Below are 16342 nucleotides of genomic sequence, written 5' to 3' on the forward strand. Positions count from 1 at the left end.
GTTGGGACTGACTTGTCAAGAGAAACACAAGGGTGAGAGTAACTAACATTCAGAGCGAATAACTTAGCAAATAACCGATTACATAATAATCCAAGACTTTTATGAGCGAAATCTCAAGAAACCATTAGTAATAATGAATGCGTTTATTCTATCGAAAACCATTAATTCTCCACATTTGGCCATTAATATCGCATCCGCCATATCTCAACTTTTGAAGCCTTGTCACTTTGAAACCTCCGATTGCAATACGTGTTGCAGACTCGACTGCTCCATCATAGCACACCTTAATATAATATCACAGTTGCCATGTCACGCCTTTCATATCACAAGTTTTAAAGACGTGTGTCTGGTCATGGACATTAAAAGTTGCAATGGTTATGGTGTAAATAATTAAATTGAATGGATATGGTGTAAATAAAGTCGCAAGTTAGAGGCTTCGGAAGTTTGGTCATGAACAATAAAACAAAAACGCCACTCGCGAGATCCCAATATGCAACGTGGCAGTTTTATGGGGTCGACCTCTTTATTACTATTTACATATATATGCCGGCTTTTATTATATTTATGCTTTAAACCTTTAAAATTTATTTGGAAAAGGTTTTAATCACCATTTTTCTTAAAAGACTTTTTAGGATGTTCTAATATAATCCTTTCGCATTGAGGTTTTAGAATTAAACCTAAAATTTATCGCTCTTTTTAATTAATTTTTTTTTTATCTTAAAACTAATATTTCCTCTCAATTTTTTTTTATAATTATATCCTAAATTTTAAAATAATAACCCTTCTCTATTAATTCTTTTATTAATTATATAATAAAATTATTAATTCATACAACACATATTTAACATTTTACTAAAATATTACTTTTACTTACTTCCATATCCCACTACTTCTATGACGTTGCACAAACCTACTTCCATATCCCACTACTTCTATGACGTTGCACCGGTTTGTGCAAATGCTAGTTCTATATACGATGTAGGGTTTCAGGGTCGGCGACAATGCTCTTTAACTTTTTAAAACATTTATATCTTAAAATGGGTTGTTATATCGGATGTAGGGTTTCAGGTCCGCAGATATATCCTTCTCCGAGGGGTTTCGGGAGGACCTCTTATGCCGCACCCCCTTTTCAGGTAGACGCATTTGCAAATATTTGCATTGTGCTATTTTTCTTTCCAGGCAGCGGATTGACTTGATCGGTGCACGGACAAAGGTGCATTTTTGGATAACCGATGCGGCTGGTTCAAATCCTCATATGCAATCGGATAGAGGTGAGTCTAAGCCTTGATTTCTTTTGTCCCTCTCAACCCATATTCTCTTATCACGATGTCTTTTTTGTTTTGTATTTCCGCTTCACATTTTCCAGAAGAGGTGCTGCTTATATTTGCTTTCACAGACTCACAGCAGGCATATTTTTTCAATCTGTGTTTTTTTTGGCGCATTTATTGGCTTACATATCGATTGATATTGATATATTTTCCCTCAATTTTTCTAATCTTTTATTTCATCCGAGTATAAAGAGATACATTATGTAAATGCTTTAAGCTTCGAGAAATATCAGAACAAAAATATACATTCTTTGCTAAGCCTGAAGAAGGCATTGATATTGATTGAAGGGTCCTGTAACTTCTCTAAAATTCAGAATTCTTCTTTTGAGGCACTTGGATCATCTTCAGAATACTGACTGTCATAAGAATCCCCATTCGAGGATGCAGAAATATGTTCGTGTAAGATATGACAATCCTTGATTTCACTTCATAACCTTGAACCCTCAGCCAACTGTAGTCCTTCCTTCCTCAAGGTGTCTGCTTCACCATTTAATTCTTTGTAGACATGTTCAAAGCACTCTGAAATAAAAACGGATAGAACGTTTGATTTCATCTTCTACTACTTCCATTCATCCAATTAGTTACTAACAACTGATGAATTTAGTAACACTTGTTTAACAGATTCTTATCCTACAGGAAAGTAGCACAGGCTGAATTTAAAGGCTAATCGAAACTGTAATCTGAATGTCGTTTGAGCCTATAAACGAACACAGTTAGAAAACATGCACAGAACATGTAGATCACTGTTGAGAACCCCTGTTAATGCTATTCCATTATCATTGAATAAAAAGCTGCATCACTAACATATCTCAGTGCAAAATGCACTGCCCCCTTCCAAGTATTAGAACTTGTGTTTTGTGGCAACCTGATGAACTTGCCTAGGCTGCACCATGTACTGAAAGTGTTGACTGCAAAACAAATGTTAGGCCTTGTGTTAACTAAGTACATGAGGAAACCTATCAATTCCATGTATACAGATGTTCATCAAATCTGAATTAGAATCAGCAAAGTACAATGGATTTACTACCACAGGGGAGTAGCCATGGGTTTGCAGTACATCATTTGAAATCTCATCAGAATTTCAATTGCATACACTGGAGTAGCCATGGGTTTGCAGTCCATCATTTGAAATCTTCTAAGAATTTCAATTACATACTTTTTCTGTCCAAGGAACACTTCACCTGCACTTTGCTACACCCCTAGAGCCAGCAAGTAGTGCTTCAAGTCATGACAAATTCTCTTGCCAATTTTGCCCTGCACCAGTTTGTGGATTCCTTTTAACTTCCTGTGAGTGTAAGATTGTCTACATATGGGACTAAAACAAGCAGATTAGAATGATCTACCAAATTGTAAAAATTAGAATCTGCATCTGTCTCAGTGAAACCCAAATCTGAAAGTTACTCATCGATCTTGGAGTGCCATGCAAATGGTGCCTGTTTCAACTCATAAAGGGCCTACTTCAACTTGTAAACATGGGTCTCAAGCCTATTCACCTAAAAGCCTCTTGGTTGGTTTATTCATATAACTCCTTAATCATCCTATTACGAAATGTTGTCTTTACATAAATTTGATATAAAATCCAATGGAAGATTGTTGTGAAAGACATAGTAAATCTGATAGAGGTATATTTAGTAACAAGAGAAAAAGTCTCCTCATAGTCAACTCCTTTTTAATGGGAGAACCGTCCAGCCACAAACCGAGCTTTGCAGTTTTATATGCTGCTATCTGGTGCATGCTTAACCATGCATGATTGTTGTAAGAAAAACTAGAGTCAAATACTGACTTCTCCACTAGTCTAGGCACTATCTCCTACCCATCATTCTTTAGGAGGAGATGTATTCCTCCATCATGGCATTTTGCAGTACTAGCTTCCTTACTGCCGTTACTAGAAGGTTTTGTTTCAATAATGAAAGATATCAATGCAACATAACTAGGGAACTTTTTAGGAGGGTGGCTTATTTGAAGGGAAGTAGTTGGAGCACCAACTTAATCTGTTGCCTCTTTTAATGTCTAGATTAGCCATCTAGGCTTTCTAGCTGAACTTGAAGGTAAAGAGGCACCCCTTGCACTTCCAAAAGCTTGCTGATCTAAGTATGCGTTTCATGATCTTTTTGATTTCTGCAGATCTGTTTTTGGGATACCAAGCTCTTCTGCCTCCATGGTCACTATTGGAGGTTCTTGAGACTTAGAGGACCATGCATTTTCTTCAAACTTGGTATCTCTGCTCACAACTACTTTATGTTGAGATGGAATGTATATTCTATAAGCTTTTGAGGTTTCACTCTAACCTACAAAAATGCCCTTCAAACTAGAAGGTTCCAACTTGGTCCTTTTCCCATCTGGAATATGAATGTAGATAGGACAACTGAAAAACTCAAAGATGTGTTACTTGAGGCTTCTGAATTCCTCCAGTCTTATCCTTCAAAATTCTGTGAGGATACCTATTCAAAATATAGACAATGATGAGACATGTTTATACACAGAGACACATGAGCAAAACTAGATCATGAATCAAGGCCCCAAACTATTGAGGGTTGTAGGGAACTATCAACATTTTCTTGATTCTTGATTTCATGCAAAAGGTATCAAACTCCTTTGGCTTTTGTGAATTAAGTCTAGGACTTCCTAGAAGAATCATCAATAAAATATTCATAGTAAATGTTACTTGATAAGGAAGTTGAAGAGATGGGCCCACATACATTTGAGTTGATTAGGTCAGAAACCCCTCTTGACCTATGTTTACTGCTAGGAAAACATCCTTTACATGCTGGCCAAGTGCACAACCTTTGCACACTCCTTTCTTCTCAGCCTTGAAGAATAATTTCTCACTCTAGATCCATCTTAACTCCAGATCTATCGAGTGTCGAGAGGGATCAAATCTATTGAGGTGCAAACCTCTTTTAGAGTGAAAAGAAATTTGATCCTGCCAAATGCTTGGAAGATCTGTAGTTAAGATGGATGCAGGCTGGTTACCTGAGACTTCCCTGGGATGAAGTTAAGAGGGACCTTCCAATCTGTCCATGTATTTGAGATTGACTGTAGCCATACTACTGCATTGGAATATCGCCTAAACGAAAGTTAAGACAGATCAGCAGCCTAACAAAGAACCCGACAACTTGAAACTTCACTGTGCTTTTCTCAAGCATGGATCACAACATCCGATCCCTGGAGCCTCCTGACAGCTCCCTTTCATAGGTAGCAGTCCTACTATCTATTCAAGGATTTTTAGAATGTTTCAACAAACCTTTCTCTGATACCATTATGAATTTTTGTCTAACTCATTGTAAACAGATTCTTCTTCTAGTGGAAACTAACACTGTCTAAATTTAAAGGCTAATCAAAACTGCAATCTGAATCTCACTAAAATCTACAAACACAGTTGGAATACATACATTGGAACACACAGATCAATGTCAAAAACACCTGTTATTGCTATTCCAATACTGCTGAATAAAAATCTGCTAGAAAGGATTTTGTGTAAGAACTGAAACTAACCCTATTACAGATCCATACTCTCACTCTTTCTTATAAGTGACACCTAGGGTTTATAAAAATAGATATATTACTTAGATCTCTGGATCTGTGCTCTATCTAACTGATAAAAAATGAATTCAGAAAGACTGAAAAATAAAACAGAACTGACTCATCTAACTTTAGCACTTTATCTTTAACCTGAAGTATAATGATAAAATTATCTTATTCTTTTTATGGCTGGTCCATACATGCATGTGTGTGCCCTTATTGCTGGAATAGTAAAATTTGTGATGTGCTCCTACTGTCTATTTATTGCTGCATTCTCACCAACAGATCATTATGCTGTTTGGAATTTAATGCTGCATGGATTTGTGTAATGTTGTTGTAATATAAGGTGCCCAGATCTGCCATGTGTGAGGGGAGGCATTTCATTAGCCTGCAATTTAAAAGTGGGCATTTAAAGCCTTAAAGAAGAATATATGCAATTCATGGTCTTAGATACAAGGAAACTTCAATCATCACTTGAAGTTCAAGCCGATGATTCAGGATACAAGATGGGATAGATATTGTTGCAACAAGGGAGACCAGTAACACACCACTGGAAAACTTCTCTAGCACCATGGTAAATTACCCTACATATGATGAGAAGTTTTCTATAGTGGAGGTAGTAAAGAACCAGAGAGATATTATTTACAGGGAAAAGAAACAATTATCCACTCAAACTATAAACCATGTCATTTATGTAAACCAAGTCCAAGTTGTAACAAATTCAACACTTCGAATGGATAGCTTTCCTGCAGCAATTTTCATGTACTTGAAAAGCTCACAGAACAACAGTGTTGATTTTTTCTCAGGACCTTTTGTTCCTTTTGACAATTCTGGTAAAGATAAATACTTTAGTGAATGAGGCATATACAAAATTCTATGTAGCAACCAAGATTTTGGTCCAATAGTAAAATCCCTGTTAAACCACAAAGGTATACATGACTAAAATCTTTCAAAGAAGACAGATTTGAAGAGGGACTAATGTATAGATTTAACAATGCTTGTGTTCCAAAGGGAGAAAAATAAATATGAACACTTCAACGTAAATAAGGCATTGGCTAATTTGCAAACGTGTGTGTTGAGTCTTGACCACAGATGTGGAACAACATGGACGAGTTTGTACATGGTCGTTCATTGTGCACGATACCTAGATCAACTAACAATGCCCACTCCTAGTGCCTTCAAGACCATATGAAAGTATTTCTATAGACTTCCTAGATGGTTTGCTTAAGACTAGCCAGGGGAATGGCTATTTGCTAGAAGTTGTTGAAAATCACAATAGAAGAGAAGAATTTGAAGTTGTCCTTGCAGATTGATGGAGCTCTAGTTCAGGGCAGATCCAGAAGACAACTTGATAGATTAAGCAAGAAGACACACTTTAGTCCCTGAAGAAAGGCAGTAACAGGACAACAAGTAACAAAAAATTTCTTGGATCATGTATGGCAAAAAAATTCTTCACTGTCTTGCTTGATTCCATCACCTAACAAATATAGCCATTTCTTAAATATTTTATTGGTCCACACTTTAGAATCTTATAGATACCAAATTTATGAGAAGTATTTAATTCCATCTACAATGAAATGGACTGTCAGAGTTGTAAACTAGACATCAACAAACTTGTTGCGAGACATATAACCATAAACAACCCAAAATTTGGGATGGAAGTTTGTTAGGGTTTACCTATTGCTTCAAGTTCTTCTTTTCCAGCAATGGCACATTCCAGCAAGGTTTTCCAGCCCCAAACTGTGTGCAGCAGAATGCAGATTGCGTGATGAGGAGCATGCATTGATTAAGGAACATTAAGGGTTGCTAGTGGAGGTGCAGTAGTGGTTATGTAGGCATTAAATAGGCAAGGGTGCATGTGTGCACTATCTTTAGATGGCACAATTCTGTGTTAAGGTACACTGCATGAGTGGGGCACACTTAAAGTTAAGACAATCTTGCAAGGTGCAGGCATGAGAACACATTGCATGAATATTCTAGAATCTATCTATTGTGGGAGGGCGCAGTTGTATAGGTGAGTTAGGTACATGATGTCATGCAGCCACTTAACTTCAGTGTTCTTGTTCTATTCAAAGAAGATCTATCCATGCATAAGTGTGCCCTAGTCCATGAGGACACACCGTTGCATGTCTCTACATTGAATGTATTTCCCCTGCTCTCTTGTTCTATAAACGAGACCTGGGGCACACTGCAAGGATGGTTAATGAGTTTTAGTTTCAAATTATTGCAGTGTATTTTTTCGTTTCAGCTTTTCCATAGAAGATAGATGTGATTGAGAGTCAAAATCTGTGTATTTGTTGTTCATGTTTCCAGCAGTGTGTGTTTATAGAATAATATTTTCAGAAATTGTATAGGTTAATTTTTTAGTGCAGAATCTGCTTACCATGATCTGAAAATTAACATGGTATCAAAGCACATTCTATGAAACCTTTCAGGACTCTATATATTGAAAGGTCAGTTCACTACAAGAGGGGGTTGTCAAAGTGTTTCAACAGGTGTGATGCCCAAGTTTCTTCAGAGATTGAAGAGATCCAAATCTGTAACAGGTTGTAAGATGTGATGCCCTCAGTCCTCCAATGGTTGGGAGTGTTGATTTATGCCTTAAAAAATGCTATATGAACCTGTGATAGGATGCTGATCTTATTTGTTTTCTAGCTGATTGTTTGATATAGTTGTGTTCTGGGAGTTGCAGGTATGACTGCTCTTGGTCTCGGAGACTGTGACAGGTTAGGAGGCACATCCCACTTTACACCTTGAAAGTGCAGACTGCAGATGCTGATGGAGGAGGTTCATCTATCGGGTCTCAATGAAGCAGCCTCTACAGCTTATATTGATCCCAAGGGCTTGGTTGGGAATAACAAGAAGGCAACCAAGGTGAAACTAGTCATTCTAGATTCATTGTTGAAGGACAATATAATCCCTTACATTGTTCAGAAATAATTGACTAAGGAGATGTTCCATGCCTTGATCACTCTCTACCCGAGTGAGAATATTAATCAGAAGATGCTACAAAAGAACAAAGTCTCCAGCACTTGCATTAGGAACATAGCCACGGTGACCAACTATTTGATAAAGATCGCCTGAGATGAGATCTTGTTGCTATCTGAAAGAAGGTGGAATATGGGAAGTTGTTTCCCATATTCCACCCTAGGTGTCACTTATAAACCCTAGGTGTCACTTATAAGAAAGAGTGAGAGTATGGATCTGTAATAGGGTTAGTTTCAGTTCTTACACAAAATCCTTTCTAGCAGATTTTTATTCAGCAGTATTGGAATAGCAGTAACAGGTGTTTTTGACATTGATCTGTGTGTTCCAATGTATGTATTCCAACTGTGTTTGTAGATTTTAATGAGATTCAGATTGCAGTTTTGATTAGCCTTTAAATTTAGACAGTGTTAGTTTCCACTAGAAGAAGAATCTGTTTACAATGAGTTAGACAAAAATTCATAATGGTATCAGAGAAAGGTTTGTTGAAACATTCTAAAAATCCTTGAATAGATAGTAGGACTGTTACCTATGAAAGGGAGCTGGATTTTCTATCTTTACAGCTATGAGGACAGGGGGCTCGACTGATAAGGACCCTTTAGGGGGCTCGACTGTTAAGGACCCTTTAGGGTGCTCGACCATAAGGGAGAGGAGAGGAGAGGATAATCTTGAAAACCTCTCCCTTATGGTCGAGCCTGCTTACGCATCCTCCGCCAAACTAAAATGGCAAGAATGGGAGGGAGAATGTCCATTATCACTCATCTAACTTTAGCACTTTATCTTTAACCTGAAGTATAATGATAAAATTATCTTATTCTTTTTATGGCTGGTCCATACATGCATGTGTGTGCCCTTATTGCTGGAATAGTAAAATTTGTGATGTGCTCCTACTGTCTATTTATTGCTGCATTCTCACCAACAGATCATTATGCTGTTTGGAATTTAATGCTGCATGGATTTGTGTAATGTTGCTGTAATATAAGGTGCCCAGATCTGCCATGTGTGCTCCAACCTAGTAGAAGATGATCTGGGGTACACTATCTAACAACAATGAGCCAACAAACACTGGTATTTTTTTAAATGCCACTGTGGGCTGCTAGCTTTTAGAGTATTGTTAGGGAAATAAGCTCGGTGTAGTTATTTGATCCTCACCTAAATCTGTTTTAAATCTGATACAGTGAGAGTTATTGAGATAGAGAACACGTATGGCTTCCCTTTTTTGGGGGGTACCTTGACTAGCTCCATCAAAGTAATCCCCATGTTCCAGATTTGTCCATAGGAGCATGAATCAACTTTTTCTGTGTTGGGGTTGATGAAAAAGCTTTGAAGTTTGAGAAGATTGACTGACCTTGGAAGGCACATTGAAAGAGTTATATACCTGTCTTCAAAGATTTCAACATTTCTATCTTTCTAGATTCCCCATGATACTATTAGAGGAAGGCCTTTGAGGACTGAGTTTTGCTACCACTTTTTAGAGCACTCTTCAGCATAACCTCCTTGTCCACAGTCCTTTATCCTTGTCAAACCATCCAGATTTCCTTTATTAAGGATAGAATATCAGTAAGTGGTCTATGTTCTTTTCAACTCTTTTACACATGATACATTTGCTTGGACTTGATCCATTTCTTCCCTTAAGAACTTCCTATGTGGGTGCTCTATTTAAGATTGCCAACTGCATGTAAATAATGAACTTTTGAAAGGTTCTTATCCAGATGCGCTTCCACCATGAGAGCGTGCATTCTGGTTTGTCCAGGGTACACGATTCTTATCCTAACTTTGGAGTGTAAATCCCCAAGGCTGGATTTTAGACCAGACATGTTCATCATCAGAGTCTTTTATATAGGCATGGCACACTTTTGATTTGTTTATAAATCCTTTTGATTGAATATTTTCTTGGCCTTTGAGTCGTCTCTCTGTTCAGCGCTTTTCCAATCCTGCTGGCAAATGGAGGAGTTTCCTGGTCTAGCTGCCTGGTCTAGATTGAAGAGAGTTTATCACTGCTTCTGGCAGCTTGTACTCAGCTCCACTGCTTATCCATGGGTCTATACTGATCTTCGCCTTAGCCTCATTGCAAACCTTCCATGCCAGCAATCTGCCTATTAAAGGGAATGTTATAGTCAGTACTTTCAATAATATGGATGCATTGTTGATTGCCTTATTTGGGTTTCCAATCCAGTCTTCTGCTGAATTGGGCTCAATATATCTCTGAATGTGAATCTGATTCTAGAGGTCCTCTTTTGATATTAGTCTCCACATACAATTGGCTTTTAGGGCTTTCCCGAAGGAATGATATTCGATATGTAATGCATGTGGGCTTTTTTGTATACCTTTGTTTTCTTAGCAAAATATAGTCTTATATTATAAAAAACAGATCAAGTACTGTAATTGCTTTCTCTTTGCATCCATGCTAGAAGAGCCAACATATCAGATTGGGCATCATATTTGGAATGTCTCATGTCATTCTAAGGACAAAATCCACAACAGTGATAAGATTCAATGTTTGCTTTTATTTTTATTGTGCTCTTTCTAGCTTTGTGGCTGGAATGTGTTGTAGCTCCAATTGAATCTGTATTGAGTTCAACCTGATTGTACAATGTATTTTTCTAACTTTCTACAAACGTGTTGTTTATATCTAGTATAAGCAGATGGGGGATAGACTCATGGAGTACTAGGCTTGTGCAGTTACATCCTGTAATTAATCTATTAAGATTGGTTCTGGTCTCCTTAAGTCCATATCCAGATGGGTCATGAGGGGAATGCAGAAGTTGATTTTGTATTCTTATCGGCACTGGGTCATAGATCCCACGATCCTTCATTTAATGTCTAGTTTTTGTCAATAATTAGGTTCTGTTCTTTAGATACTCCAATCTTTAGTTTTAACTTTTAATGTTTAGTGTTCTTTTATGGTGATTATTTTTTAGTATTTAGATCCTGTAATGATCCTTCTACTATGATTGGTTCTTTTTAAATCCTTTTCTAAATCCTTTTCTAAATCCTTGATGTCAAAGGAACACAATTTCGTTATCGAGTCAGGCAAGTCTTTGTTCATTGGAATTAAAAACATTTTACGGAAATGAGAGTGCTACCAGGAAAAAATTTAGATAATACAGTTCTGTAGTTTGATGCTACAACAAATTTTGTTTGTGTTGTCACTGCCTTATTTGGTTATTGGTATCAATTCTACTTTGGTACTGCATTTAGATACTTCAAGCTACATCATTTCCACATAAGATTGATAGGAATTCGACTATGTAGTGATTATAAAAAACACTGTTGTTTATCTATCCTATTTTAGTACTACCACACAACTTGCAATTGTGCTAAACATAAAATACGAAATAGTTAAAATTTTGATCCATTTTTTGCTTTTGTAAGAAAACAATAGTTTATTTTAACCAGTGTTCCATGAGGATGTGTCCCCTATGGTGGGGTGCACGTATCCACGCTTCCCACACACCTAGGATGGGAAGATGCTCAGGGACACGTTTCCCCACGCCCCCTTTTAGGGAGACACAGGGAGACGCAGGGGGAAACGTTTCCCTACTGTGGGGATGTGTTTCCCCAAAAGGGGTGCTTCTGGGCAGCTCCCCTAAAAACGGGCTAGGTGCTCCCCCTTAATTTTGCTTGAAACAATAATTTATGAGTGGGAAAGCTCAACATTCAACCCTAGGGCCCTATTAATTTACTTAGGATGTTTGAGAGTGGTTCTGACCTCATTTTATTTCATATGGAGAAAGTAAATTTCAGATTCCACTCAAAATGCATCAGACATAACAATTTTTAGGATTTCAGGAATGAGCGAATTGCGATGTTTCCATTGGGCTCTATTATAGATAAGGGTTTGGAACTACCATTTAATCAAGAGCACCAAGCCCAAAAGCACCCCTTTTGAGGGGGGCCATGTTCTACTTAATTTTTTTTCTAGTAACTGTTGTAATATAGAAATTAAAAAAAATTATAAAACAACCATAAAAAAAATTAAAATTAAAAAGAACAACACATAACAAATATCAAAACCTAAACTAATTTGCAATCTCTAACTCACTCATTCAAGTTACCAAGCTTATGTCTACTCAGCTTGCTGCGCAGCACTATTTGACTTACCAGTTAACTGTTGCACCTCCTCCTCCATGGCACTCCTAAAATGCTCATTGGCCATGGCACTCCTAAAATGCTCATTGGAAAAGTTTGAGTTATATCAATTTACTATTCCAATCTTCAGGCTTAAGTATCTACTATAGTCTATTTTGGTTAGTACTAATTAGATTCTAGAATCACGAATTTAAATTTTAAATCAATTTAGAATCTAGAATGATGAATGATGAATTTAATTTTTAAATCAATTTAGATTCTAGAATGTTGAATAATGAATGATGAATATGGATCAATCTAGTTCATTATTGAATCTCGTGGTGTATGAATGAATGATGTATGTATTAGTATGAATGATGAGTATGGATCAGTGTATTTCATTATTTAATTCAATCATGTACGGATCAATGTATTTATGCTTTCATTATTGAATATATATATATATATATATATATATATATATATATATATTAAAAAAATTATATACCCCCATATCCCCCTGCCCCCTAATTTTACCTAAAATTTGAGGGTACTCTCACACGCCCCCCCTGTGCATCACCCCAGACATGCATCTCCCTATCCCGGAGTCTTGGTGGAACATTAGTTTTAACTTGCCAACATAGAAGGGTTGAAAATATAGTATGACTTCATATTGAAATATGACCATGCCCTTCAAATTTGATGCCAGGTTGAAGAAGTATTTTAGGAAAAGTATTTTGAAGTGTGTTCTAGTGTATGCCTTTTAGAAAATGTTAATCTTTTTTCAAGCTTTCTTTTCAGTTCTTATAACTGATTTGTTTGTTTTACTTTAGTGGTTTATTTATAATAGTTAAAAAGGCTTACGAGATTTAATGGAAACCTTTTATACCCACACCAGATATGCCAAAAAGACCTTAGACGTGTGAATGCCAATTTTGATGCACCGTTCATATTGTGCAGTTGTGATGGTTTTTGTTAACGATTGTGCTGAATAGATTTGTGTCGAATGATGCAGGTACCTTCAAGACAATTTATACCACATACGGGAATCACATGAGATGGATCTAGATTTGAAGATAGAATTCTTCAAACATGTTAACTAATCCATTCAACTGTCCAATGTTTTTAGGTAGCGGTCTTGTAAGATTTCTTCTGACAATATCTGGTAACAAGAGTATTATTGTAATCATTAAAATGTTATAAATAAGATATATGAAATAAAAATTCAGGTATTGAATTTTTCATTAAACATTATTTAGAATGTATTAATACTTATAAGTATCTTAGACATGTATTTGTGTGAAAATAAATTGAATTGGTTTATGTTTAAGGACAAGGCATCCAAGGCGAGGTTAACCAAGACAAAAGTCACTCATCGTAGTGGCCAGAAAGGTTTAAAAGCATTGATAACAACCTTTGTAAGTATATTAAACATGTGATATTTTTTTAATAAATTTTGTACTAGAAGAAAGTCATTGTTATCTAATTTCTCCCTATTTACTGATTGATAGGAACTAAAATATGGAAGACCTCCAAATCATTTGGAAAAGGAGGTGTTGCAGCAAAAGAGATGGGTTGAATTTGTTGTTTGGATGGACTCTATGGTATGTAATCTTAGTTGGATTTCCAATATACTTTTAAACCATATTTTCATTTTATTTTTTAGTACTATTAGATATTATATCTTACCTCATTTTATGGTTAACATTGTATAACAAAAACATGCGTTGTGTTATGTAATTAATACTAACATGTAATATTGATTTTTTTGTCAGAATGCTATAGGTAATGATTGCCAAGACGATGATCCAAATTATGTTCAACATATATCAGGAGATGATGAGGATGAGGATGAGGATGATGGTGGTGAAGGAGGAGATGATGATGATAGTTGCGGTGTTGGTGATGATGTGGATCAGAGTAATGAGGATGGTCAAGATGATCATGAGGATGATCTTAGTGGTGGTAGCTAGGCATGCACATGCATTGTTTTTTATGAAGAAATTATTGTGTAGAATGACATTGTTATGTTTAGATGGGTGTTGTGAATTTACCCTATATCAATGAGACATTTTGATTTTGTAATCATACGATGAGTTTGATTTATGTATGTTGTTAATTTATCGTAGAATAACAATATTCATGAAATATTTTGATTTGTTAATCATATTTGAATTTTACTTGTTTTGATTAAAAATAATACTGATTTTATTAGTATTATGTTGCTATTTTATACATGTTTTGAAAATTGTTAATGACACATTGTTATTTTTTTGGATGGATGTTGTCAATTTCTCTTAAATTTCTTTACAAATGATTTTGAATTGTGATATCTGCTTTAATGATATTTAGAAACTATCATATATTTCACTATGAATCTATAAAGGGGGTCATATATGTAAAGAAAAATATACTCTATATAAGAAGTCAAATGCGGATGTAACCATGGATGCAAAATTGAAAGTAAAATTGGATGTTAAACTAGGAATTAATACAAAATGCAAACAATTGACATACAAAGTGTTTTAAATTAGAAGTGAAAAATTGTGCAATAGTTGACACAAAGAAGGGAACAAAACATGGCATACAAAAGGATATCAAATTGGGCAAAAACAAGGACACATAAATGGGCACCAAATTAGATGCAAAAAAAGACAACAACTAGATGTAAAATAAGATGCAAAGTTGAGCGTTAAAAAGAAGAAAAAAACGTTACAAATTAATATGCCAAATGATGATGCAAATAATGGTGTAAATTTGGGATGCAAACGTGGGTGCAAAAAAGGAAAAAAAAAAAAAGATGTAAGAAAAGACATAAAACAAGATGCAAAATGGGGCTGAAAAAAGGTGAAACCAAGGATGCCATATTGGATGTAAAAAATGATTCCTAATCACATGCAAATTTAGGCTCGAACTCAGACACAAAATTATATGCAAATGTGGACACAAAATGAGGCAAAAAAAGATGCAAATTTGGATGGTGAAAACGATGTAAAACTGGACACCAAAAAAATGCAAAATTGGATGAAAAAGTATGTGTAAATAATGGTGCAACATTGGACACAAGTAGACACAAAAAAATGGTGCAAAAAAGGGGCATAAAATAGCTTAAAATTGGATGCAAAACTTGGTGCAAAAACAAATACAAAAGTAGACGTAAAAAATGGCTCTAAATTGAATGTACCATTAGACACAAAATAAGATGTAAAGGTGGACACAACAAATGACTCAACATAAGATGCAAATATAAATGCAAATTTGGATGCTCAAAATGATGTAACATTAGATGCAAGAGATGGTGTTAAAAATGATGCAAAATTGGATGAAACAAATGACGCAAAATATGGTGCAAAATGAGATGGGAAAAATGGAGACAAATCAAACGTAAATGTGGATGTAAAAAATGGTCCAAAAAAAGATGCAAAAATGAGCACAAAAATGGATGCAAAATTTGGTGCTAAATCAAATTCAACACATGGTGCAAAGATAGGCACCAAAGCTGGTGCAAAAATAGAAGCAAAAACTAGTGTAAGACTAGATACAAAACCTGGCGTAAGATTAGATGCAAAAACTGACACAAAATGGATGCATAAAAAGACGTTAAATTGGATTCAAAATACAGTGTAAACTTGATGCAAATGATGGGTGCAAAAATGGAAGCAAAGAATGATACAAAATAGGAAGCAAAAGAGAAGGAAAAATAGATGCAAAAAATGACACAAAACTAGAAGCAAAACCTGTCATAAAATAAGATGCAAATCTTGGTTCAAAATTTGACGCAAAAAATGATGCATAGTTTGGTGTAAAAAATGATGCAAAATCTAGCGTGAAAAAGGATGCAAAATCAGGTGCAAAAAAGGACGCTTTAAAAATTATACAATAGAGCCAGATTTAGCGCCAGGTTGCTCATCACAATTACAAAAAAAATGCACTAAAATCTGGCGCTAAATCTGGCGCAAATCGCTGGTTTTGTTGTAGTGTTCACTTTGTTCTGGCCTTATACCCTAGAGGCTCCTTTGTGTTGAGTTGTACTATTGCATTGCATGTTGACCATTTGCACCTTTTGGCCTAGAGCCGACTTCACTTGGACTCGTGTTTAAGCCAACTTTTGACCATGACGACTGAAAAATCAACCTTGCATACCTTTGACTTCTACAACTTGACACACCTTGACCCGTGGAAGGAACACACCTTTGAGTGTCACTGACCAGTTTTCACCTCCCTGCATTAAGCATAGGAATGTTCCATTCCCAGGAACTAGATCATCTGTTTCACCGACACTCGTTCTTTCCACTATACCATGGCATTCTTTTATTCTTTTTCAAGCTTAACAGAAAAAGACAAAAAAATTAAATATTCCAAAAAGAGCGGGAATGGGACAGTATTTCCATTTATTGTTGGCAGCTAGAGTCAGTCGTGTCGCCCTTGAACAAGCA

At 35.9% G+C, this 16342-nt stretch overlaps 1 protein-coding gene across 5 annotated transcripts; it reads left to right on the forward strand.

The window, feature by feature from the left end:
* The first annotated feature begins 951 nt into the window (after positions 1–951).
* LOC149159614 (uncharacterized) lies at positions 952–14092 on the forward strand. 5 transcript variants are annotated; one of them, XM_089433524.1, is made up of 6 exons: positions 952–1271; positions 7286–7396; positions 7543–7724; positions 13238–13324; positions 13418–13510; positions 13682–14092. In XM_089433524.1, the coding sequence occupies exons 3-6, from the start codon at positions 7623–7625 to the stop codon at positions 13877–13879; spliced, it is 480 nt and encodes a 159-aa protein (XP_089289650.1). In that variant the 5' UTR covers positions 952–1271; positions 7286–7396; positions 7543–7622; the 3' UTR covers positions 13880–14092. The 5 variants fall into 5 exon arrangements, with proteins under 5 accessions (XP_089289650.1, XP_089289652.1, XP_089289654.1 ...); XM_089433525.1 differs by lacking the exon at positions 7286–7396 and adding an exon at positions 12922–13046 and having other exon boundaries at positions 953–1271; XM_089433526.1 differs by lacking the exons at positions 7286–7396; positions 7543–7724 and adding an exon at positions 12922–13046.
* The last annotated feature ends 2250 nt before the right edge of the window (positions 14093–16342 follow it).

This window comes from Pinus tabuliformis, chromosome 5_2 (assembly GCF_031772625.1).
Source record: "Pinus tabuliformis cultivar Carrire ecotype Pingquan chromosome 5_2, CPIR1, whole genome shotgun sequence".
NCBI lineage: Eukaryota > Viridiplantae > Streptophyta > Pinopsida > Pinales > Pinaceae > Pinus > Pinus tabuliformis.